A 26,660-nucleotide genomic window follows, 5' to 3' on the forward strand; every position below is an offset into this window, starting at 1 on the left:
GGTTTTAATACCTAAGACTTCTAAAATTTTAATCTGATGATTGTCACAAAAAACTCACCTGGGAAGTACGGGTATAATCCTCATATAATCTATCATATTCCCGACTTTTTTCTTGAAATTGAGTGTTATATTCATGTAATTTTTTTCCTACAGCTTCAATATTATCTTCTTTAACAACTTGATCCTAGAAGGATTACAGACCAGAAGAGAAATTCAATTGATACAGGGTATTAAAAATTAAGAATTGTTTAATAAAATATCTGATGTGGAAAAATCCTTAAAGTATTTTATTCTGTTACTCTAAAATTGTATTTTGTAATCACAAGTACAAAGCTTTTTAAATTTCATTACATGTAAAGGTGTATTACAAGCATTGAAAGCATCTTACTGAAGTAACATCAGTATTTGATTACCTGTTGGTATTTGGACACTGGATAAAGTAATTTCACATCCAGCTTGGGATTGTACTGAGCTAGAGACTCATTCCGGTAGTGGTTTATTAATTCAACCACAGAGTTGAAGGTTAATGGGTCAGAGAAGCCATATTTCCCATCTCGGTGAAATATTTTGATTAATTTGTTATTTCCTCCTTTCCTGTAAATACAATATAAATATAATGACATAATTTTCTTTAAAGAAATGTGTTTTAATGTCAACTTGAACAATCCAATTTTAGCTACATTCTTTGACTTACCTTAGTGTAAGAGTATAATCACCATGCATTTTAGTAGATGCGTCTCGTACCAAAAAGGTCCCATCAGCTGTATCTCGAAGTTTTTCATTTACTTCTTCCCTGAAGTGAAAAGAACACAAGATAGTGCTCACTTCAAGGATTTAGTGACTCTGGGTGTATATATTTCTTAATAAACTTAGTTTTAGGTTCACAGTAAAATTGAGCAGGATGCAGAGAGAGCCTGTATTAATCCTCGTCCTTATAGATTTACATTAATTAATTTTCAGAGCTTAACCATTCTTTGTTTACCTAAAAATGTTATAAATTTCATCTCATTACAAACAGGTGCATGGGAGTTGTAAAAAAAAAAAAACCTACTTTCACTATTGGTATGACTGTGGTACCGGTTTTATTTTTTAACCAAAACACTCTAATCACTGTGACAAATCAGCAAAGCAAGTCATGATCCCAAAAAGGTTCCTCCCAACTCCTCACCCCCCTCAAAAGAAAAAAAAATTCAGAATAAAAGTGCCACTTTATCATGTGTAATATTAATTCTTAGAGTTTTGCCTAACAGAGAGTGACTTTATGTGCTGCCTTTGAGGCACTGTCACTTCATCACGGTGCTTCCCTGACATCTCTGTCACTAATGAAAAACTTCTCGGGTATTTAACCTCCTGTGGCATCCAGCACCCACAGTTTTCCAGCGAATCAGTGACTTCTCTGGTCATCTTTGGAAGAAAACAAACTATGCTTCATGCTTATGTTGTATGATAGCCTAAAAATGGAACTTAGCAAGCTGGTGCTTTTCCTTCTCTTAATCTAAAACTCTCTAGCGAAAACTAAGCATTTCTGTAGCCTTACCTCGAGATATCTCCCCAGTACCATTCAGCATCTTGTAAGGACATATTGTTATTCATACCGTTGTTGGCTACAGTAGTGGGTTTTGGTGGTTTGGGAGGCAGTGCTGTAGATAAAGGAGAAAGAAAAAGTTGTTTGCAACCCCAATTGAACATTTTAAATTAGACCTAATTTCTTTAGATACATTTCTATGTAGAAAAAAGTAGAATGTGAAATATAGCAACAATTCACAATTCCGTGAGACATAGAAGATAGTTTTCTTTAAAAAAAAAAAAAATCAAATCTTTCAGAGTGCGGCTCAGAGAAAAGAAACTGAAAAACAGCTTAGACACTAACAAAGAAATTGAGCTGGTCACTTGAATGAATTTCAGAGTAAATCCAGAGTCACGACATTTTCTACTTCTAGGTTCTAGTTATATTAAAGTTGCATGCCTGGTCAAATCCACCTAAAGTAAGAAACCATGAACATATGAGCAGGAGGAATCACATGGGCTAGCTTTAATTTAATCTTATTAAATTAGACAAATTTGGTTTCTGTCCTCCACAAACGCTGTTGTGGTGTTAAAAAAAAAAAAAAAAAACAAAACCATCTACAGCAGTATGTTTTAAGAGGAGGAATTGGGTTTCTCTAATCTTAGTATTTTAGGCACTGTTCTGACAATAGCCACTTTAAGAAACTCATCTGTGACCTAAATCTCTTTAGTGTCCATGTTCTGTTGGATTAATTGTGTTCTATATGCCAAGACTGATTAGAAACCATACTCCCTTTCCTCAATGTCAAATCAGTATTCATATACCAATTGGGGACAAACGAGAGACTGCAGTGTTTCTGAGATTTCTTAATTTGGAGGGAGGGCTGCTGTTGGGATAAATTAATTTAGAAAGCAAAGTCAGTCTAGGATTTTTAGCTAAATTTTAAGTCATAAGTTTTAGAGCACTGTTACTATTTTATGTAAAAATTATTTCAGGTGTCTATCAAGAATATTTTGTAAAGACTAGGACTAAATAAGGGAGAGCTAACTTCTTTTCTCATTATAATATCTTAGTATAAAAGAGCAGGTAAAGTCTTAACATTTGATTTAGAATAGTTTCAGGTCACCTAGAACTGAGTTGCAATCACTGCTACATTTTACATGCTTTCTAAAGTACCAAGTGTTATCACTGCAAAGTACCACACTGTTCTCATCCACGGTCAACAGAGAAAAGCAGCACAAAGGAAACAACATTTTAACTAAAGGAACGACATACAACAATATAACCCAAATAGCAAAGACCTTGATTAACAAAAGACACCAGTGAAAAACTGGAATTCCATCCATATCCCTTCAAGTAAGAATAAGCATTTACCACACACAGCCTGATCAGGCAGTCAGTTTGTTTAATTTTCAAGCTATGATCAAACTAATTATTAAATTAGAATAAATTAATAAAAACAAGAATCTAAAGAGGCTCTGTTATAGTAGCTGTCAAAAAATAAAATAAAATAAGATGCCACATAATTAGCTTTCTATAAGAATACTGCAGTATTACCTGGTGGATCCATTTCTATATAAAACATCAAGTCTGTGCCACAATTTATATCTGTCTTAGCATAGTCTAAATCCAGGTCTTCCATATTCCAAACAGTGTTGTACATTTGTGTGAGTTTCCTTGGCTGAGCTCAGTTATAAGAAAAGAGTCCGGCTTTCTTTGTAATGGTGTCTTGGAATTCATTTTAAAACCTATAAGGGGCTGCACTGTAACCTATTACATCACACACCCGAGCCAATCAAGTCAGAAAAATGTCACCAGACCACTCCTGCTTCATCATTTCTCTTTTATACCAGCCTTAGCACGATCCCAACCTCACTAAGAACCTACACTTAATAGCATGACAATGTATACATGCCCATCGTTTCAAAAAGGTGTTTAATTTGTTCTCCTCCAGCAGTGAATTTTCTAATTCCTTTTTTATTACTCCTTGCAGCATGGTATGCTCCACTGTTGGCAGGTTGACAAAAGCTGATATGCTGCAGCACGTAGCTTTTTTTTTCCCCCCTTTCCCTAGTACATCTGGGTTTTTAGATAGCCTAATCATTCCTTGGCTTAAAAATCTTATAAGTGCATCAAAATGGTATAGTAAAGGTATATTTTACAGTCCTTAAATGTCACTCATATATATTAAGAGCTGAAAGGATCAAGAACTCTAGATATTTAATTTTAGTCTTGCATAATTCACTGAAAACTGAGAACTTAAACACAGTCACAAATGTGTCACATTAGAAAGCACGATTAAAAGAAAATGTAAAGGCAACATCTCCTCCTCTATCCAATATTGCAAAGTTAAAACTAGACATTATGGAATAACAATGAAAATTCTTAACAGGAATGAAGATGTCTATTAGCAGAAATAATCAACATAACCGTCAACATTATTAATGGGAATTTTAATGTTACTATCTAACAAGACTGGTCAAAGAAAGCTGAATCTTCCGAAAAGAAAGAGGCCATATATCAGAATGCAGAGTAGGGAGAGACTTATCTTGGCAAAGTATTTCTCACTGATGAACCCATCTTCAGATTTACTGTGCTAAAACTGCTTGTGGTGGGGAGCAGGGCGGGGGTGGGGAGAGTGATGTAATCACTTTAGGGGGACTTCTAGCCCCTTCATCCCAAATGCCTCACTCTGGGGACAAATATGACTATTCCTTCTTAGCAGTAGTTAATGTAAAGAAATCAATTCCCCTATAAATCTAATTATTAATTTTAGTTCTTTATAGCCATTCTGCATATAATCCAGCTGTTCTTACTTAATATTCATTCCCCTTGTGAACCGGTCTCTCTTTCCTTTTACAATATTATGATGAAGGGAAAAAAAGCCACCCCTCCATGTAAATATGGTTGATTTAAAAAACTGTAGCAGGCTTTCTGATCTACATACACATGTATGTCACATATTTGTGTGACAATTTAAAGAACATAGAAGCCCTTGATACTTAGATTTTCTATCGAATTTAGAATCATAAAATATATAAAATAGCAGAGCAAAAGCAGGACATTCTCTGTTCACTTATATCTCAGCTCTAGTTTAATTCATTTTCCCATTAACCAGGAAGGCAGACTCAGCCTATACCCTCCCACCCTCTCCCATTCACTTCTACATCTGCTGAAGGGTTTGAGTAACCTAAAAAACTCAGATTCAAATAAAAATGGTAAAAGTGGGGATAGTGATGGTGGGTATGCCCTCAGATAAGATTCAGAAAATAATTCAGTTTAATACAAATGTTGATGCTTTCCCCAAAAGGAAGGGAGACTGGTCTCCTGGCAGCTGTCTGATGGGCAGCCCAGAGGGCCACCCCCATGCCTTTGGGAGCACTTGGTGCAAACCAGTCCCGCTGCTGGAGCCCAGGTGACAAAGCGACCCCGGGAGGAGGGCAGGGAGACAGGTGATTTTCCACATCTCTCCCAGGCCTGGCCAGGCAGCTTCCAGCCAAGCAGTTTTTAATTACCTCCTTACCCATTTCCAGCCTAAACCCCATCTTCCTCTCACACTGTGCCCCTTGAGGAAATGGGGGGAGTGTCTCCCCTAATCTCCCATCTGCCCTCCCCAGGGAGTGCTTAATCTCTCTCTCTCTCTCTCTACACACACACACACACACACACACACACACACACACACACACACACACACACACACACACACACACACACCTCTCACAGAAGTACATGGGGGGTGGGGGGGAAGTCCGGGGAACAGCGAAGGGGCAGAGAAATGCACAAATTAAAAGCAACTTACTTTGCAGGTTATGCATTTCAGCGGTTTCTCTTTCAATACTTGTATCCGACAATAAAAAAAAAAAAAATCCAAAAAGCTATATTCTTCCAGAAACAGGGACCAGCCCCAGCGTCTCCCCCCACAGCTCCGGCGCGTGGTGCTCGCGCCCCGAGTGCGCGCAGGGCGGGCGGCGCAAGACCCCCGGGACGCACCGGACGACCGCACGGCCCCAGCGGCGCCCTCACCGCCGGCTCCCCACGGAGAAAGCTGCAGGATGTCGGTACAGTACTGGGGAGGGAAAAGGCCCCGGCGCTCGCACGTCTCTCTTAGATAAAGATCGCGGCTTCATGATTAACTTGGGCAGGTTCAAATATTTGCTGAGCTAGGGATTTCGGGGAGGGGAGCCGAGCCCAAGTCAAAGTCAAAGTTGTCATCTGCTAACAAGTGGCCAATGCCAGCCCAACTCGCTCATTTTCGCCGAGGAAATGAGAAGGCCATTGTGCGGGGACCTAAAATAGTCTCTCTAACTGGCTGCGGCAGCGCACTCGCTGGCTCGCGAGGCTCAAGTGGCCACAGTGAAGCGAGGCACTATGCGCAGCCAAACACAGGAAGTGGCTGAGCTAGTTCAGCAAAAAATAGAATCAAAGCCTTGCTTGTAAAGGCCTGAACCTCTCCGAACAGCCCAGAACACCGTGCCTCACTCGTGTCCTCCTCCCACACACTAGCACGGTCAGCCCACAGGTGTAACAGGAAAGCCCTATGCAGCAGCTTGGCAGGGAACAGGTTTAAAAAATATTTAACAGCCCTAGAGAAGATTATTCTAACTCTGCATCGATACTGTACTCCAAGAACATGTGAAGGCTGAAAAAGAAAAAAAAAAAAAACCCACTCTGTGGCTATTTTTATAAAGTCAATTTCAACTCTCCGCTTAAATGGCCATAGGACTTTGTAATAATTAAATGGTGTGTCTATTAGGTCATACGGAGCAAAGGATGGAAAGGCAAGGAGAATGGAATAGTTTCTAGAGGATATCAGTCCTCTATTTAAGAAAGGTGCAACGAACCAGACTTAGGTCAAAATTTAAATAGTCGCTAACTAAGAAAATTTCACTGGCATCTGCACAGATTGCTTTACTGTTATTTCAAGAACCATAATGCAATGTAAAATCACAGAATCACTACCTTTAAAACTAGAAAGTAATTTAAAGATGACTTCAATTTCCTTCTCTCTCTCTCTCTCTCTCTCATACACACACACGCACTTCTGTGAAGTGGTTTGCACTAGGACCAGAACCCAGCCTTCTGTCGTTTTGTCCTAAACTCCTTTTTCTCCACCCACTGGCCCTGTTCTTCACTTCCCTCTGCCAGAGAAAGTAAAAATTAACAAGTGAAACTGAAGTTAATTTCTTTTAAGCCACATGCCAAAAATTTCACACCTACAGCAAAACTGACTTTTTCTGTTTTCTATTTTTAGCTTATTTAAATTTAAAAAGCCACCTTCTAATTCTCTTTTAAAGAAATATGGGTTCTGTCTATAATACACCCAGACTCTGTATGAAAAAGTGACCCAGTGCTCACATGCAGGGATAAAGGAAGATCAAGGTGCTGATATAAAGTCCACAGGCAGGAACCAGCTTCAAAAGTACTTGTAATTTCTAGGAAGTGCTGCTAAACTCACAATGAAAATGATTTTACAAAATTTCCTTTGGTGTAAGTGAAATAACAACAACAACAACAACAACAACAAAAACAACAACAAAAACACAACCCTACTTTTTCAACGGGGGAAAAAACAGTCCATAAGTGAATCTTTAGCTCCTGCCAGCTGATTACAGGGACATATGGTTAGTTTAGAGAATACCCTTGCATCCTGAGCAGCATAATCTTGCCCTGTTTTAAAAAATAGTCTTTCTAATTCTAGAAACCTTGCAAGCATCAGTCTCCTAAGCATACTTGTCTGGATGCACATGATGTTTCATGTCAGAACCTTCTGAGATTAAAATGCTCTTTAGTCTAACAGTATATTTTGTTTCAGAAGGAAAATACCCACTGGAAAGCAGCACACTCTACTTAAAGAAAGTAAGTCTTAAAATAGATTTGAAAATTTTTGCTCCAAATTTTTCACAATAAGTACAATCATCTACCATAGAGGTTCTATTATATTACTGAAAGTGTGAACTGAGTATTTTCCCATTCAATTTTAGTCTTTGAAAAGTGATCTCTAAGACACATGCTCTTTATTAGCTTAGAAAGGGAGCCCTCTGCTGGTAGAAAGGGTTAGTGACTTCTGCTTGGGAGAAAATGATCAACTTAATATTTCATTTATCTAACACTATGTCCAAAATTTCACACAAAATAAACATAATTATTCAACTGTAACTTAATCTATATGATTCGCTAACAAATAACTAATAAATCAAGTGCACAGATGTCATAACAACAGGAACCAGTTTTCATGTGGTTGCTAAACTGTTTTAAGAAACTTTGTAATTTAATTTCAGCATTTATCTGAGACCCAAAGACTCAGCCAATGGAAGACTTACATACATAATCGAAAACTAACTATTTTTCTTTATCCTTCAAAACAATGTGTCTTACTACTTTTCATTTCCCCAAAGTTCGATAAAACTCATTTCAGAAGCAAAAATGGGCCCTATTTTACTTCTCAACAGGTGTGAGCTAGTCAAGAAAATATCCTTTGTGATCTAGTCAAGAAAATATCCTTTAATCATCACTAAAATGTTTGAAAGTTATAGACTGAACCCTGTATCTCATCTGAAAATCACCACCAAATAGTGAATGTCCCACAACAACCTTTCATCCTATACAACTTAAATGTTTTTTTAAAAAATGGCCATGAGGAAAAAAAAAATGAATGAACCAAAATCTTCGTTTATGGGTTAAAAAAATGCCTCCCTTCATAATTTTAACTTAAGACAACTTAGGACAGAAGGACTTTTCAGGATGATGCAAATTCATTACTCTACATCCAATGCCCTTAATGAGTCTGCACTAAGAAAAATGTCCATTTGAATTCCAGAATAAACTCAGCTTTACATATGCACAAAACTGACACACTCTACAAAGTACCTGAAAGGGTGTGCCCACTGCTTAGTGGAATAAAGAACTCCTGCCCTGTCATTTCCCTCTCAGAAGCTGTCCCTTGAAAGAGAAGGCAGCACTGTGAAAACAGAAGTAAAACTGAGCTCAGCATACCAACATATGCACCCTGAACTATGTCTCTTTTTCAGAGCACAAGTAAAACTTCCTATTTTTTTGATATATAACCTCATAGGGCTTGCCTCTGTTTACTCCTACCCATCTAAATACATGTATTTTTTTTTCAAGGTTTCATTTCTCACCTCTGAAACAACCCTCTAATGTTAGACCACATTTTAAACTCCATAAAAAATAAATCAGAGAAAAGTAAAACTCTTTGAAAGTCATTTCCCTCTAGCTTAGTGCTTGCTTTAGTCTTGGTTGAAAACCAAGCCCAGAGCATTTAAATCAAGATTTATGAATCAGGTTCTTTAGGATGAATGTTTTGCAGTGCACCAGTGGTTAGAAATTAACTCTGACAGGTGTAGAAAAGCAAGGGGGAGAGAGAGTCATTTATTTTCCACTCTGGACTTCAAGGTGCAATATTAGACTTCAATTATGCTACATTAATATTTCTGAATATATCCATGAAATCTGAAATATGTAAATACATGTACAATGGTTTTCATTCAAAGGCACCCATGTCAAGTGGTCCTGTTTTTACCTTAGTTGCCCTACAGAAATCTACATTAGTTACTTACATATTAGTAAGGTAAACATAACACATGATGATTCAAGAAAACCTGCTGTTCAGCTTTAAATATTTTTAAAATTTTTAGTAACAAAGGGAACAGCACTTAATCCATGCTTAACCTTTCAAACCTTTGTTTCTCTCCACCTAGGGGAGAATCCTTATTTCTCTGGTTTGCTGGATGCATTATATGCATTGGTGTTCGTGAAGGTTCTTTGAAAGTGGAAAAGTTTATCAAAGAATAAAGAACAATTCATTTGGGTGATTATTATATGGTGCCCTGTTCTATGCTAGGAAGAGCTCAAAAGGAGAAGCCACCTTTGTTCTTGAGAGATGTAGTTGAATGGTTAAAAGTGTCAGGAAGAACTACAGAATAGTTAAGTGTAAGGAGACGAGGGGCTTCAGGGCACAAACGTACTGCAGGAGGCAACAACCTGCAAAAGAAGCAGGAGGACCACCTGCTTAGGCACAGATGAAGTGAATGGCACCGTTTGGGGCTGCTGTGTACAGCTGTACATTTGTGTGCTGTGTAAAGGCACCTGGGCAAAGTGGCAGGAGGAGCAGGCACTAAAATCCAGGCTCCTCCACTCACCAAGCCACACAGAGAGGAACGGGCATCATGCAAGGGAAACTTCTTCCCTCCAAGTGATGCTCCGACAAGGCATCAACCGCCCAGTAAGTGTGTCTGTCACATTTGCATTAAAGCGTCTCCTACAGGCTCCCCGAGGCCGAACTCTGCTGGTGAGGAATGTGGGGGTCAGTGGGGAGAATGGCCTCACAAGATTCAGACAGTACTCACCAGGAACAGTGAACTGAGGAGTCAGAGCTGCAGAATGAGGCCAGCTCTGGCAAGGCCTTAAAAACTAGATTTGACACAACGGACAGTAGAGCCATATACTATAGTGTCATGAGCTGCAGTACTTATCACCTCATTTAATTCTCACAACCACCCCAGGAGAGAAGCATTATTCCCATTCCACAGACTGGAAAAGTTTGGAAAGGCTGAGTTACTTGATGATGAATTTGGCAAGTAAGTAGTAGCAAGAGTTGAGATTCAAACCCAGATCTATTTGAACCACATTGTTATTTCCACTGTGCAACCAGAGGAGGGAGTGATTCGGAGCCTCATCCCACAAGCTATAAAAATTGCATATGGCTCTTTATGTGACCCAGGGAAGCAAATTTCACATATTTTTAGTTGATTACTTGCTGGAGACTTCAGAGGACTTTTTGACTGGACACGAAAAGCTCAAAAACCCAGGTGGCGGGGGCAGCAGAGCAACAGGCTGGAGTGCGGGGCTGTCCTCCAGCAGACCCGGCTCTGGCACACGCCCCACGTCGGCTGGGTGGCACCAGTTCCAACTCTCAGGCTTTGTGGGCTTTCGTTTCTTCACGACCAAATGAAGAACTGGACAATGCTTTCAACTCTGAAGTGCTGCTTTTTATGATACTGTCACTTAAAATATTTACTGCTCTTTAATAGCCGATAAAAACATCGAGCCATTGTTTTTGTACTTTGCAATTTATCCGGAATAAATCTTTGAAATTCTTTGAACTGAAATTCTATTTCTCCTTTCCCTACCCAAACTGTACAAACTGTACCTATTATTCAAAGCCGATTTCAAGTCTTATTTTTTTCCTATGAGCCTTTTCTGTCTACTTAATTACCCTATAAAAAGTCATCAATCACATCCCTAAAATTCTTTTTGTACTTATAGTACACACCCTTCCTCCTAGTATCTAATTAGATACTATGTGCTAATGGGTCCTATTTGAATTGACACACTGCCTCAGTCATCATCGGTTTTGCCTATCATTTCAAGTTCTATCTGGTAAAAACTGGCAAAGATGTCTACCTGCCCCCTAATGGTCTTGCGCACCCCTCCTACAAATATCCATGTATTTATTTCTATTCAAAACAATAAAGTTATTGCAAATAAATAATTTAGGACCATTTATGGGGATGCATGAGTGTCGTGCTTCCAAAGTCTTCTGGTACTAGCATGTGCTGGGGCAATGACAGAAAAGTCTGAGAAAATGTCACATTCCTACCAGGCCTAAGAAATAATTTCTCTAACCCATCCTGAACGTGGGTATGTTCAGGATGAGGTGTTTTTCCTGGGGGTGGGTAGGATATTTTCACAAGTGGGAGATACTGAAGCACTCTTTTCATTCCAAGGGACCCACAGAATTTCCAGAACAGCTAAGAGGTATCACATAAAGGGAAAAATGGTCCCAACTATGGTTTAAAATGATTTGGTTTCAACTTTTTTGAAGAGGTTGCATGAATTCTGGGATGTTCTAGTGAATGTTCTAAGCTTTATCATTCTTCAACAGAGCTGATGGAACTAATCCACCTTTGAAGCTGGCATACCAATTTCTTATAGACGAATATAGGTAGGATCTATGATATATCAAGTAGTTGCAAGTTTGCATTATGAAAATGGCTGCAGATAAATCTTTCCTTTGGCAGAATTAGGCTGAAACTGACAAAGATGTTTAACCCATTTACACCAGTCAGACTCATTAAACTCTAGCCCTGGTCCTACTACACCCCATGTAGCAGAAATTCTCAAAAACTCTATGTGATAAATTTATTTGTGGGTCTCAGTCACACCCCATCTGGCAGTTAGCTTCTGTGTCTCCCCTCACCAGAGGGGTAGCCTCTGAGAAGACCAGGACCACGTGTAACCCTTCACTGCCCCCCACAGGGCCCAGTGCTCCCTAGTCTCTGACGGATGGCCACATGAGTGAGGAGGTCGTGGCCCAGCCTTTGGCCCAGACTCCTGCTTTGTTCTTGGTAGCTGTCTTCCTTTCCCACTCATGTGACTAGTCTAGGGGTGGTCATCAATGAATGGCTCAAGTGTCATATTCCACACCTACCCTGTCCCCTCATCATGGAGTATTCTAACCCATCACTGCTCTCTTTCCTGCTGAGCCCAAAGGCAGCCTCTGAACACCAGCACAGAGCTCCAACATTCATTAACGAATGACCTCAGCAGTCACAGGAGGTGAAACTTTGGGTCGCCCCTGGACTGAAGTCCCAGGCCATACCTGTCAATAGACTTCTGTGATGCATTCTACCTTTAATTCAGGGTCTCCCTGCTGAACATCCTGCTTGCTGTGACGTGAAACACTTGGATCACCTTATGCATGCGTACCTTATATACCACCTCTGCTGCCTCTCTCACCTCTGGATACCATATTTTGGGCTTGTCCACAGACGCCCTTCCCAACACCTGCGCAATGTATCTCAACCCTACAGGTGGGTTTTCAGTGTAGGCCTTTGCCTCTCTCAGTCTGCCCCATTCAAATGCAAACAACCAAACTTGGCCACTGAACAACTGAAAAAGCACAACTTAAATGTCCACTGCATGACACTGATAACTGGGTCCCCATGCCTGCTCATACAGAAATAAATCTGGTAACGTGCATGAGTTACTGATCATAAACAACACATTTGTGATGTTTTATTTAAATCCTGGGCATAAATTAAGACTAAAAGCAACAACTTTTATTGGTCCGAAGACTCCACTTACAAGACCTTAATCAGCACTTTAAGTAGCAAGCCTCTACGAGCTTTTAACCAGTATATAACCAAAGTAAGGTTGTTTAGACTTTCTACAGTAGAAGAAAAATACATCAGCTTAATTTAAATCCACTGCTAACATGGTCTACGTTTCCTGCTTTGTTAAATGGTTAGTTGAATGCCAGCCTACTTTCAAAGAAGTGTCTGGCTTGCTTTAACTTGCTGCAGTGAACACCCTGGTTTCATACTGCTTGCATTATTGAAAATGTTTATTTCAATAGACATTTCTCAGCATACCTGCTTCCAAAAGACACATTCCTAAATACTTTAAATTATATAGTGATTATAAATCCCCTACTTTCTAAATATTAGAAAAAAAAAATGTCAGCTAATTTTTTTCTAACTCCAAAATTTATGTAACAACTAGAAGCATAAACACTGAGGGGAACAGGGGGCTCTCCCAAAAAGTCTCATCTAAAACCAAGATTATTTAAAATCCACAAATACTGAAATCTGGATAGTATTTACCATGCACACTACCACTCAGCTATTTTTACTTTAAATCACAAGATAACATTTTACTATGCATCTCAATTCTACCAGAAACTCAATTTTTTTCAGATGAAGTCTGAAGTTACCATTTTTCAAGCTCTAAAAACTGAACAATGAGAGAATTTTAAACATTCAAAAGGCATTACCTGGTGCAGGCTGTCGTTCACTCCATTCCGTTGAGATTAAAATTTCTATAATTTTTATGAGGTGTTCAGTATTCTCAGAGCTACCAGGAAAAAAAAAAGTTTTGTTAGAAACCTTTTCCCAAACAACAAACTCATTTTCATTTATACACATTCAAGTATACACATGCGTTTTGCGAACCTGCATCTTTAGCATAAATTTAATGACCAATCAACCTTGGACTAGCTTCATCCCCCCAAAATACATGTTTCTCCCCTTTCACTTACCTGGCTGCTGGGAACCTGAAAAGCAGAGGGCTGAAAAGTTCGGAAAGGACTCTTGCAGTCAAAAGATTTTTGCTGGAGGTTTGGGAGAGCTTGAAGAAATGTTTTAGCAAATACTGAAGTGTAAGCCAATACTGATGAGGTATGTTAGGTGACCTAATGAGCTTCTTCAACAGCTGGATATAGTCTTCGGAGCTTTGTATTTCTACAAGTTAAAAAAGAAAGAAAAAAGAATAAGACTGTTTCTAGGTATCAGTGAATAAACACTTAGAAAATTTCTGTTCTTCTAGCTATAGGAGTCATTTAAAACAAAGTCATCAGAAGAAGCAGACAGTACATGTGTTCTTCTCACTAGAAAAGGCATTGTGAGAAAGTAGAAATTTCAAGTCAAATGGAAATGCAAGAAACTCTTGGTGTAAAACCACAAGAAGTTCAGGGTGTGCTGGCAGAAATCTGCCCTCTGTTAAGCAGCTGCGAGTGTGATTGGCTAATTCAGAGGAGCAGCAGATAAGTATCACAGGTTTTAACTTTGAAGGTTACAAACCACAATTTCCTGTCCCCAGAGCACTTTAACTGAGCATTAGCTCCTAAAACTGACAGTCCTCTTCCCTCAACACTTTTGTAAGGGCCACTTGAAGGAGATGATTAAGAACATCCCCAGTCACGGGTCCTAGCCTTAGTTCCCTAAACCCAGTGGTGGTACATGGAACACTATGGCCTTCGCTGATGCAGTGAACTCTGTTGATACTGATAAAGGGTAACAATTAGCCATCTCGACATGTGGACAGTCTTCCTAAGCAAACGAGAAATCTGGGTCTTCTATTGGATGCCTTGGTAATGGAAGGAAGTTGTTCTGGTCAGGGCGATGGTGGTGAGTGGGGGAAGGATGGCAGGTTCGACGAAATACCTTTTAAAAATTATCTCTTTATATGCAACACTTCATAGACAAGCACATCCACATCTCGATATATGTTCAATAAGGTTCTCAGAAGAGAAAACACACCTTGGGCTAAAGAAATCATTTCATTGTAAACAGCTACTGGAATGACAGGGTTTGGTAAGTCCAGGAGATAGCGTTTGAAAGCGTCTGCTAAAACTTGAACATCGATCGTTTCCAAGTCCACGGAGGCGGCATCTACGGTAGAAACATTAAAAAAAAAAACTTAAGAGATTTTATACATGGGTCGGGCCAATTTTATGTATGAATGTGTGACTTATATGTGACACATGAAAGGAAGCAATGAGGATGAATATGAGACACGAGTAAATATTAGCAGGGTTTCTCACAGGGGTTGCTCCTGGCATTTCGAATAGAACAATTTTTCTTTGTGTAGGTCTCCCCCCAATGTTGTAAGCACGTTCCTAGACTTTCAGACAACAAAAAGTAATTGTCCCCCCATAATTCATAAGTGTAAGCCCTAAATCTCAGTACCTCAGAATGTAACTGTATTTGGAGATAGGGCCTTTAAAGACACGGTTAAGTTAAAATGAGGCCCTTAGGGTGGGCCCTTATCCAATTCAACTGGTATCCTTATAAGAGGAAATTTGGACACAATAAAAGACACACGAGATGCATGCACAGAAGAGATGTGATGTGAGGACACAGAAGGTAACCATCTGTAAGCCAAGAAGAGAGGCCTCAGGAGAAACCAAACCTGCCTTGATCTGGGACTTCTAGCCTAAAGAATACTGAAAAAATTGGTTTCTATTTTAAGCCACCCAGTGTGTGGGAATTTGTTACGGCAGCCCTAGCAAACTAATATAATCCTGGAAAACATTTCCAGGTACCTTCTGGAGGGTGGTTCTACCCTGATGAAGAAAGGTTCTGCCTAGGGATGGTTAATCATATAATAAATACTTCCTAAAACCTTAACAAGAAAACATGAAATGCAAATCCACAGATTTCCTAAAATCTGAGTTGCTAGATACTGCATCTCAGAATTAATATAAATTGAACCCAACAAAGTGACTAATTAAACAGTCAAATATAGAATTTTAGCAGCTAATCTAAAAAACTATCCATAACAGTAATTTGAAATCTTTAGAATGTTTCCCCCTAATGCTGACAGGGTATTCTGATTTGGGTATTACTAATCTAAGCTGTGTCCACTTAACTATCTCAGAAGAATGACGAGCATATCTGCCCAGTAAATCCTTCAGCTGGAGAAGCAGTCAGGCAATTCTATGAGGAAGTGATATGAATCGAATCAGAGCTACTCTCTGAGTACTTGGGAGAGAGAGATGCACAGTACTTGGCAGAAGGAAGAGATACTGGGGGCCCACAGGCCTTGAGCAATGAGGCATCTGGCTGCTGCTGAAGGATGCTCACCAGCGACTGGAAGGTTAACCTGAGGAGAATTACCTGGAGACGGGAACTTAATGAAGAAAAGGTGAGCTGATGAACAAAATGTTTCATTATTAAACAGCTTTATTTATTAACTGTAGTGTAAAAAAAATGAGTTGGAAAGGAAAGCTCCCGGAAGTAAAGCTAACACTTGGTAATTTAAATTCTAATACAGCTAGAAATGTCTGAGACATTATCAAGGACTAACATAACTTGGTGACTGACTGGATGGGGTTGTGGGCTAGGAGAGAATGAGAAGAATCAAAGCTGGCTCCAGGGTGTTTAAGCACGAGTAGGAGATGGTGGAATCCTGGATACTGTGAAGCAAGTGTGATTTTATAAATCACTTCAGGCTGAGCCTGAAGCTAAGAAACTTCCTTGGACTCATCCTTATAACCCAAGCTTGCCCCACTAACTAGGTGACTGTTGGGAAAGGTAAACACCGTAAAGCTCAGAAAAGGCTGTCTCAGAAAATGTGGATAGGGTAGTTTGAGGAAAGGAATGATTAAACTTAAAAGATGGAGGAAGGGGCAAAGGTTAAATCTCTGAAATGTCCTACAAAGAACTAATAACCAGAAACATATCACATCTCTAGTAAGCATGGGAAAGGCGACACTAGGTCTTTGCATAAGGGATCCACATTGAAAGCAATGCAGCTGCTAGTGGAATGGCAAACGTGTGTGCATCACTACAGGAACACCCCACAGCCCCTGCCCGCTGGGCAAGCTGCTGCCCCTGTTCGCCCTGTAGGCTTCATGTACTACGTCGTGTGTGTGTGTGTGTGTGTGTGTGTGTGTGTGTGTGTGTAGTCCTGTAGTTTTTTTTTTAATATTTTATATATTTACAATTTTTTTTTCAATTACAGTTGATATTTGGTATTATTTTATACTAGTTTCAGGAGCATGGCATAGTGCATATACTATGTCACTTTGCCAGCAAATTAATGGTACTTAATTTGCTCATCCTAAAAAATGTGAAAAAAAACATTCAGTGATGGGGTATAAACATTAAAACATTAAATATTCCACATGTCCCTCCCTCAAGCAGGGTTTCTGTGCAAGGGCAGAGCTGACGAGCCACATCTCTATCGTGACACTCCCAGACAGTACAGTAACGCCATGTCTCCCCACTAGCCTGAGAGTACTTCAGTGGCCCAGACTGTGGCTCTTACGGGCTCTCTCACTTCCCCCAGTCTCCAGCACTTATCTTGTCTCTGTTAAATGTTTGTGGGCTGAACAATAAAAAGTGTTTAGAGTAAGGCTTTGGTGAATTAATATTACTCTAACACATGAGGTGTGTCCCAAAGAGCCTTTAGAGTCTTTGAATAAAAATAACCTTATTTCAAGTTTTTGGATAAGTTTTGCATAACCTCACTTTATACCAAATTCCACTGGACATAGTATTTGACATAGTATGTTCTATTTTTTTATTTTTTTAATTTAACTTTTAAAGCTTGGAGTTTCTGACTTCAAGTCCTGTGTCTCCTTTTTTCCATTAAAGCTCTTCCAAGAGCTATCCATGTCTGTCACGTGATGACTTTTGAAGCCAGCTATGAGAGCTATACAACCTTTAGGTCTTTGGTGGGGGGATTTACATCCTCTTCCACCCCACTGAGTCTACTCATGACAGGTAACCAGGAAACTCGCCAATACTTCACCTACAACCAGAAAGGAATTCCCTCAGCTGATCTCTATTTATATTAGTAGTTCTCAGTTCAAAATTCAGGGGCTTGAATTTTTCTGCCCCACCCTAACCCCCACCAGACACCTGGCAATGGAGACATTTTTTATTATCATGCTTGGGGGACAATGGCATCTAATGAGCAGAGGCCAGAGATACTGCTAAACATTCCACAGTGTACAGGACAGCCCCCATGACAAAAAATTATCCATCCTAAAATGTCAATAGTGCTGAGGTTGAAAAAGCCTGATTTTTACAAATTGAGATATAATTGACATATACCATTATATTAGTTTCAGGTGTACGACAAAATGATTTGATATTTGCATATATTGTGAAATGATCACCACAATGTCATGTTAAAAATTTTTTTCTTGTGATGAACTTTTTAAAAAAAGTCTGCTGTGGGTTAAGGGAAACCAAAAACAATCAGGAAAATATTCACATGATTAAAATTCAAATGAGATGAGAGAGAAATAATTCATTTTAGGGCAATATAATGAAAAAAAGACTTTTGGAGTCAGAACAATTTGGGTGCAAGTCACAGCTATGCCATCAGCAGTAACTACTAATATCACAAAATTAGTGTGTGGATGAAATGAAATAACTTAGTATGTGCTAATAAAAGTGGGCTGCTCTCTTCCATGTCTGTCCTTTTCAGACACTGGTAATTCACAGGATTGGTTAAAAAGACATTTTTTTAAGTATAAGTGACTTATCTCTGAGCTTCTTTCAGGAAACTACAATATTTTTATGAATTGAGAGAGCCTCAAGATGGAAACAGTCCTGGAGAATCCACCCCTAAATTTAGATAATGTTTACTCTTTTTTTTTTTTTTTGCCACAAAATTCACTTTTATAGCACAGGCTCCAAATGAAACCAGTGTTCTACGTGTGTGTTTTGATCTCAAATGAGGAAAGAAAGCTGTCTGTCAAAATATATTGTTGACGTGAATTTTGGTTATTTATTCCATCTCGCAGGTGGTGTGAAGTTTTTTTTAAAGCTAAACTGCATCATTTTGCATTTGGTCACATTTAAAGACTCAACCACTATTTCTCAAATAGCTTCCATTTCATAGGTTTTGGATGTCTAAACATTTCCTGTGACTTTTAACATGTTCAACTTGACCGCTTTTCTGACCAAAACAGTTATCACTATTTCGATTGGCTAAGGACAAAATTCAGTGTTTCCTTAACATCCTGTTAAAGCTGCTAATGTCTGATGACAGACGGTGGGTAAGACGGGAGACACAGCAGTAAGAAGATGTGCTCTATGTGTGCATGGGAGGCTGATTTCCACGTACAACAGAAAGAAAATGAAAGCTCAGAAAAATTTTTGAAAGCTTCAAACATTTGCGTGGTGCATTCTGAGTGAGACCATTGACTGATAAAGATCTAATCTCCTTTTTTCCTCAGAAACATCTTTTCTAAAAATTTTCATAAGCTGCCTCACTTTGAAGCTGCCTCATGCTTCAAATTATCATTTACTAAATATCATGTGGGCATTCTTTGCACAATTATATGTTTGAAAGAAATTCTTCCAAAACTGGATTTCATTCCATTTGGTTCAAACATTCATCAGTTCAAGTAATGTGAGGCAGAAAATTATTTTTCTAAAAAACAAAAAGTATTGGAAAGGAATGAAGGATATGAGAGATTCTAGAAGTTGATATAGAAGATGACTTGCTGGAATGATTACAAGTAAATTTATTCACATTTGTATAGTTCTATTCTATATGGCAAAGGAGGGAGGAGATAAATAATAAAGCCACCACTTGGTTGAATTAATTGATGCCATTTAACCAATGGTGTGCTGTAGCTGGCTTATACTCACTCACGAGGGCCAACTGTGCTCAATTCTGCCCAAGTTGGAGTTCAGTGATAACATGTTGAGAGCTTGAAATTGACCATGCTGGGAATAATCACAAAATGGGCAAATGTGGCAAACTAGAGCCCTACACCCCCCACCCCAGGATTGGTTTACCAACATACCATGGAATGTAACAATACCATGATGCTACTTAATGTAAATATGGCAAGCAACACAGAAAGGAAGGAGCAAGACAGAAAGAAAGGAAAGGGAAAGGGGGGGAAAACGAAAAGGGAAAAAGGGAAAAGGTCGCAAGCGACATTTGTTATATGACATCGACTTGTAAATATTTTTTTAAACTGATCCAGATGAATTAGATGTAGCCAACTGCAGGGTCAGAGAAAGATGGAAGATATTCAGAGCCAGAGAAATCCCAAGAGGCTGTTTCTTCCTCTGCCATTCCGGCAGGACCCAGAGGCTCCTGGCTGTGATGGAGGCCAACAGGCCTGCAGGCGATGTGCACACACACCCCAGCCCTGGAGACAAATGTCAGAAGTCTGCACTATTACCCTAATAGGGCAGAGGGGGCTGTGCCTGCTTTCTGAGCTGCCTTCCAACTTAGAATGTTGCATGGTAAAGTTCAAGTTTTTTGTGCTTTACCTGAAACAGAAGTTAAGAACTCTTTCCCATTTGTGTTTCTAGCTCCATGATACTCACCACAATCAAGAAGCTGTCGTAATTCTGCGGGGCTGCTGGAGCTCTGCGTTCTGTATAGAGTCGAACATTCCAGACCTAGGACACAAAGCAGACCGAGTATGCAAAACACAGCTCTCTGGAGAACCTGTGAGCCTGCTGCCAGAAAGACATTCCAGTTTCCATCCAGTATCTATTCTAGATGTGTACCAAATATTCTTGGAAGTCAACCCCTACTATTAATCTTATCTGGCATGTCAATAATTTTGGCAAAATCGACTGGCCCCTAAGGAGCAAGTTAATTATACTTATTAAATTATGGAGAATTTAATAGTTTCCATACAGTAACTACATGTTATATGGAGTTAAAAGTCAGACCAAGATTATATACCCGGAACACAGCAACAAATAGCTTGCGTATCTAGCACAGGTAGCAAGAAATGTATTTAATGAATGCCCAAGAGACCAATATAAGTTATAACACCCATGAAACAAGGATATAGCAAGTTAAGTGAGTCACTCTGCCCGCTAGATTACCTTTCTTTTCAATGGCTTCCACGAGCTTGATGAGCAGAGGTGGAGCTACGTCAGGAGGGGCAAATTGCTCTGCGAGATCCGGAAGGGTCGAAGCTGCAAGCAGACAAAATTCTACAATTATGCTTAACCTGGGGATAATCAAATGCATCAGACAACAATGAAGAAAGTTTAAATACAAACAATTTAATTCTATCTCACAGTAGCAAACTCAGGCCTGCGTAAGAGAGAGCACTGTGCTGGGCCTTGCGCTTCGGATGGCTTTCCTCTGGCCCTGCTCCAGCTGTGCCTCTTCCCACAGAGTAATGAGTTTTGGGGGCCAAGAGGACAGGACTTTCTTCTCTCCTAAGACACACTCAGACTGCTTACCCAGAATTACCAAATCTCATGCCCCAGTGGTCTCTCATGGCCTCTTCCCCAGGTCGAACCCTTGCTGGGGCAGATCTCTCTTCTGGGGTGGCTCCCCTGGGCCCAAGAAGTGGGCTGGGGCTGGGTGGGAGGGGCTCAAGAGGGAATGGGGTTTGGATATGCAAGACCCAGGCAAAGCTGTGTTCGGGGCCCAACTTGGAGCCCAAGAAATCTAAATTCAATTCTGGCCTCCTGGTCAATATGACAGGATAATTGTTCAGGCAGGAGGCTAGAACAGATTCTATTCAACATTTGTCAATGCGATTTATAACTTTAACATATTCAGACACAGGGAACATGGGTCTCCTATTGTACTCTTATCCTGAGCCCAACAAATGTCAGAGGCAAGCCTAGTATCAGATTCGGAAGCCAATACACATGATCACTGACCACTGGACACTCATGTTAAGTCCCTGTGTACCTGCCGTCGAAGCCTTTATTTGCTTATGTTATTTTGGTTAGTTAATATCTTAAGACATGTGATGCTTTCCATAAACTGTTTTGCCATGCTCTATTTGCATGGTTTACCAATTGCAATGACACAAAAGAAAAATCTAATTGGATGACACTTACGAATAATTTCCTTCAACGTTACGTTGATAACTGTATTGTCACTCCAAAAACATATAAAAACTATTTTAAATAAAATTTTCTCATAATATACCAGAAGAGGGAGCTATATAGATTCATCTCAAATTTCTCAAATTACAAAATATAGGTAAATGATAGTCTTTTATGAAAATATCTACATGCACAACCTGTTTATTAGCCATCGATGAATAAGTTTTTAGACACTTTAAGGTTCATCACTGTGTACTCCTATCTAGGAATAGATAGTTTATATAATCTAAGAAACACTAAATATTTATTAGTTTGTTTAAGTGCAATTTTAGTAATGTGATTATATTGAATTTCTAATACTGAGTCCACATAGAACAGGTTTATAATACAAAAGTAATGCTATTAAATTTTTACCTCAGAGAATATTAATGACCTTGTAACATTCTGCAAACTCTATACCCTGTAGTCTAAGACTCTTTTAGATCGCAATATGCGCTGCGATAGCACATGTGATCTTGCCACCTATCTCGATTAGCCATTCCAACTACCCAGGATAAAAAGAGTGGAGCTAAATTATGGAAAAAATCCTACGGCAGTGCCATCTAGCAGAACTTTCTGTGATGACAGAAATGTTCTAAGAGCTGTGCTACCCAGTAAAGCAGTGACTAGCCACATGTGGCTACTGAGCACTTGAAATGTAGCTACTGTGACTGAGAAACCAAATTTTAATTTGTACTGATTAAATTGAAATAGCTATATGTGGCTAGAGACCACAGTATCGGAGAGAGCAGTTCTAGAGCCCAAGCGAGGACAAATTTTGTCAATAGCAGACAAAAGTTTCCTGAGTTGGCTTTGTGCTAGAGACCCCACTATGAAGCCATCCTGGAGGACACGGCATCTGGACACAGGGCTAATTGCCATCCGAAGACTGGGCGTGCCAAGTTTGTTACTCAGTTTCCTGGGTGGCTTTGGCCTACTGTAAAATCACTGGAACACATTTTGGTCTTCCTAAATGCAGAACAGATATATCCCACTGATTTTCTAGACAGACACGATGCAGAGAGCTGACTGGTAACTTTCTCCTGTGTTTCCTTTACCTGCCTGAGCCTATGGATCAGCTGGAGAACTTGCTAGAAAATCAGAGTCCTAGGTACTGCCACAAACTCCCAGAATTGGAATATCCAGGAGTGGAGCTGATAATCTGTTTGGGATTAGTAATAAGTCTTAGAACATGCTATTATGATAAGCATATTCATGTGAGTGACTCTCTGAAAAAATCCAGTAATGACATCCCCCAAATCTCTAAATGTTAAAATGTGAGTATATTAGAAAAGCGCTTAAAATACAAATGTCTTGAAAGTTTCAGTCTTTCTAATTAAAACCATTATAAAAGAAAAACTATGAAAGTGCATACCATTTTTTTCCTTTGATTAACTATAAACTACTTCCCCTTGCTTCAAAGAATATCAGCTCATGAAAATATCTTTCCCCATAAATGTCTTCTACACTGAACAAAATGAAATGTCTTATCAGTACATGTAACAAAAAGAAAACATAAAGGTAGAGAAATGATGTAGAGAAATGTTATTAATTAGGATTCACTGTAGTGTCTCCTTAGCCCTCTCAAACTTACAGGTGCCTTAGCACACACCAAGATGCAGAAAACTGAAAATTAAATTGTAAATACACAAACTCATATATTCATCCAATTAACATGCCCAATTCCACTTTCCCTTCCCTCATAAATTACACAACAAGCATTTTGTTTAAAAAAATAATCTTTAAAGTTGGCAACTGAAAATGGAATTCCTTAGTAAAGGTTTATCTTCTTTCAGAATCTTATCAAAATGATCATTTCTGTAGGCAAATATGAAAGTTGGATTAAGTGATAAAGATTTCACCTAATTATGATTGGAATATGCACCCAGCAGCTGTTACATTACTGGGTTGGCAAAGAGTACCTATAAGAGGGGTTCCAACTCTGTTTCCTTACTTTAGTCTTTTCACTGTTTCTTTGGCAAAAAGTGGTAGTTTACCTTCAATACCATGAGTTACAAAATATTATTTGTTTCTCTCAAACAAGTGTTCAATGAAATTTCTAAAAAGCATTGTGATAGCTATCAGGTATTAGGAATGTTTTTCAAAGTATACACCAGAATACTTTAAAAAGAAAAAAAAAAGCTAGACATATATAGTAGAAAGTACAGATACTTCTTTTATAATACATCGAATTTCTCATAGCTTCTAATATTAAAAAAAAACTTTATTACCTAAATGTATGAATCATCACAGCTCATCAAGGTTTTGCAACGGGAGTTTTAAAAGGTAAATTTTACAAGGAGAGATGATTTTTTAACATAACAATGCAAGGATTTCCTATTCTCTAGTACAATATCGGTGATTCAATCCAGTTCCCCTTTAAAGTATTTAAACATAGGGAATGTGGAAGTCCTGCCCAAGTGGACTTTAAAGTTCACATCTTCTACTGTCAAGCAACAGGATCGACTAACATCAAACGTCTAAAAAGTATTATTTCTAAAGCAAAATATTATTTCAACAATCCTAAACTGAACTATTCCTTTAATTTTATTTAATATACAAGGTCAATATTTACTTTTCCATTAGATCCCATTTTAGGAAATTCCAACAGGAAATGACAATTGCTAGGATTTAACCAAATTTGGCAAGTTGTTCTTTGAAAAGTCCATGATAAAGCCCCACACCATACAGTTCAATAAACCAAAATATAATGGAACTAAAAACATATATATACAAAATATGTAGATATTTGGTGGCTATGAAATAAAACATAAATTAGCATGATCCTCATAAGTTTTGCACATAAATTCTTGTTACATTTTATCTTCCAGACAGATTTTTATACCTGAATGAGGAATGCTTTTTAGTTGTGGATCCTGCGGTAGCCAGTGTATGAGTCTGGAAAGCCAAGTCCACCCTTAAGAATCCGGGTGAACTTGTAGATTGCTCTACCGTAATCTAACAGCAGATTTTCACTTAGCTGAACCATTTTTCATCAGAAGAAATCAGTATTTAAAAGAAAGAAGACAAAAAGGAATAGCAGAAGTGGTGAAGCCTAGACATGTATTATTTCATAAGAAAAGAGGAATCAGTCTTCAACACTGACAGGAAACATCAACGAACCAGGTGTCCCAAGTTCTAGAAAGAAGTTTTGATGACAAATTGGATTCTGCACTTTCCACTAGTCCTGTTTTCCCGCCTTTGCCCTGCTGACAACCCATCACATGGAACAGAAGAGAGCCTACTCTCCAAACTTAGGCCCTTCCCAAATCACTGACATGGACAGACCTGAACAGCCCTCGGGCACCAGCGGTGTGTGGGAGACAGTGGCTTTCCTCGCATCACATGGTGCCAACACCGCCACAAAGTGCAAGATGAAACCAGCACACAGCTGCACCTTTGGGAGGCGTTCTCCATAAAAAAAAGATATTTCAGAGTTAGTGCCTGGCAGGGACAAGTGGAAAATTTAAACTGAAATTCTGGGACTGAAGAGACTGTCCAAGCCAAGTATTTCATTACTTATGGAAGCAGCTTGGAAGTATATGAAAAACTGCCACTTACCTTTTAAAATCTAATACAAATACACAGAAAAGAAAGAGTATATGCAAAGTTGGGATCAATATTAAATCAAGATGTTTGTCTAATCACTGTTGCTGAATCAAAACTCTATTTCTGTCTGAAACAATCTGCCTCATTATTTCAAATGAAACATGTGCATTCTGGTGGGCAAATCCCAATACTTTTATTAAATAAATCTTATAAACACATTCATACTTCATGCCTAGAATGGTTAATACACTGAATGTTTTTTAACTTCTTAAGATCTATGGGCAAAGCCATATCGAATGCTGGCTAAGATACTGCAGCTAAAAAACTAAAACAAAGCAAAAAACCAATTACAGGTTCCTTAACTTTGGAGCACACCTATTTTATCAGTAATAGAGAAATTATTAAAAATACAGGTTTAAGAGACCTGGGTTTTAATCCTGATTTTGTCACTTAGTGTAATCTTGGGGATGCTAGTTAACTTAAATACCAGTTTCTTCATCTGCAATACAGGAATAATTATTAGTGTAATAAACATTCAGTGACCAGTACAAATAAGCATGGTAGGCATTGTGCTCAGTATGTAGAAAGCACAAACTAATGGGTAGTTATTATTAATTTCAAATTATTCATGTCATCTTTTTCATTATTATTAATAGATTTTTAAAATATTCATTGCAATAGCAAATTTTAATACCAGAAACTATTATTAAGACAGAAAGAATTCTCAACTCTTTTTAATGATGCCAAACTGAAAACATATTTGATAGTGTAGACACTTGCATTTTGCCTTTAGTGTCTATATAAAAACAGTTATCTTTTCATAAGTCATATCTAAAATATATTATTTTCAATATATTGCACTTTCCCCCTATAAGGACTATCACAGTAATCTGAGTTATTATAGTTCAGTTTTCAAGATGTAAAAGAAAAATGAAGTTGGTGGAAAAAAGGACTTTTTTTTGGAAGAGGAAGAGGGAGAAAAAATATATGGGCAACTGTTAATGGAAGTAAAAAGAATAGACAGAAATAAATCTTTAGCCGTAACTACATTATTTTCACAGATAACTAGTTGGAGGGAATTAAAAGAGTTGTCAACAGATTTAAACAAGAAGTTTGCAAATCTTTTTAGCTACCCTAAACTAATTAGTCTTTAATATCTTTATCTTCTCCCACTTATCTCTTCTTCCCCACAGCTTAAAAACAAATGAAGGGGACCTGAAATCCTCTGCCCATTTAGTTTTGTTTCTAGACAACAGACTAGCACAGGAAACAAACAGCAGGTGAAGATCTTATTAAATATAAGCAGACATAATGGCTTTGCTACTGATGGCCTCAGCAAAGCTTCAGAGTTAAGAGATAACTAAAATGCAAGATTACATTTAATCCTTGACAGGCTAGCCTAATTAATTGTGATTCTTATCATCTAAATTGGAGTCTGATTTAAAGATTACCATTTACAATGCATAGCAAATTTAAAT

General features: G+C 38.6%; 1 protein-coding gene across 4 annotated transcripts in view; it reads right to left on the bottom strand.

The window, feature by feature from the left end:
• PIK3R1 (phosphoinositide-3-kinase regulatory subunit 1) overlaps positions 1-26,660 on the bottom strand; it is an 83,595-nt gene that overhangs the window by 7,484 nt on the left and 49,451 nt on the right. Inside the window, exons 3-12 of one of the 4 annotated variants that reach the window (XM_016122124.2) lie at positions 24,922-25,044; positions 20,629-20,721; positions 20,116-20,190; positions 14,569-14,700; positions 13,569-13,770; positions 13,305-13,384; positions 1,538-1,640; positions 695-793; positions 414-594; positions 59-184 (exon numbers count right to left, since the gene is read on the bottom strand). In XM_016122124.2, the coding sequence (XP_015977610.1) occupies positions 59-184; positions 414-594; positions 695-793; positions 1,538-1,640; positions 13,305-13,384; positions 13,569-13,770; positions 14,569-14,700; positions 20,116-20,190; positions 20,629-20,721; positions 24,922-25,044 (1,214 nt within the window). Of the gene's footprint in view, positions 1-58; positions 185-413; positions 595-694; positions 794-1,537; positions 1,641-3,064; positions 5,145-5,309; positions 13,277-13,304; positions 13,385-13,568; positions 13,771-14,568; positions 14,701-20,115; positions 20,191-20,628; positions 20,722-24,921; positions 25,045-26,660 lie in introns of those variants that run through there. The other 3 variants (XM_016122125.2, XM_016122126.2, XM_016122127.2) reach the window with 3 other exon arrangements.

The sequence above is a fragment of the Rousettus aegyptiacus genome, unplaced genomic scaffold (genome assembly GCF_014176215.1).
Source record: "Rousettus aegyptiacus isolate mRouAeg1 unplaced genomic scaffold, mRouAeg1.p scaffold_m13_p_8, whole genome shotgun sequence".
Taxonomy (NCBI): domain Eukaryota; kingdom Metazoa; phylum Chordata; class Mammalia; order Chiroptera; family Pteropodidae; genus Rousettus; species Rousettus aegyptiacus.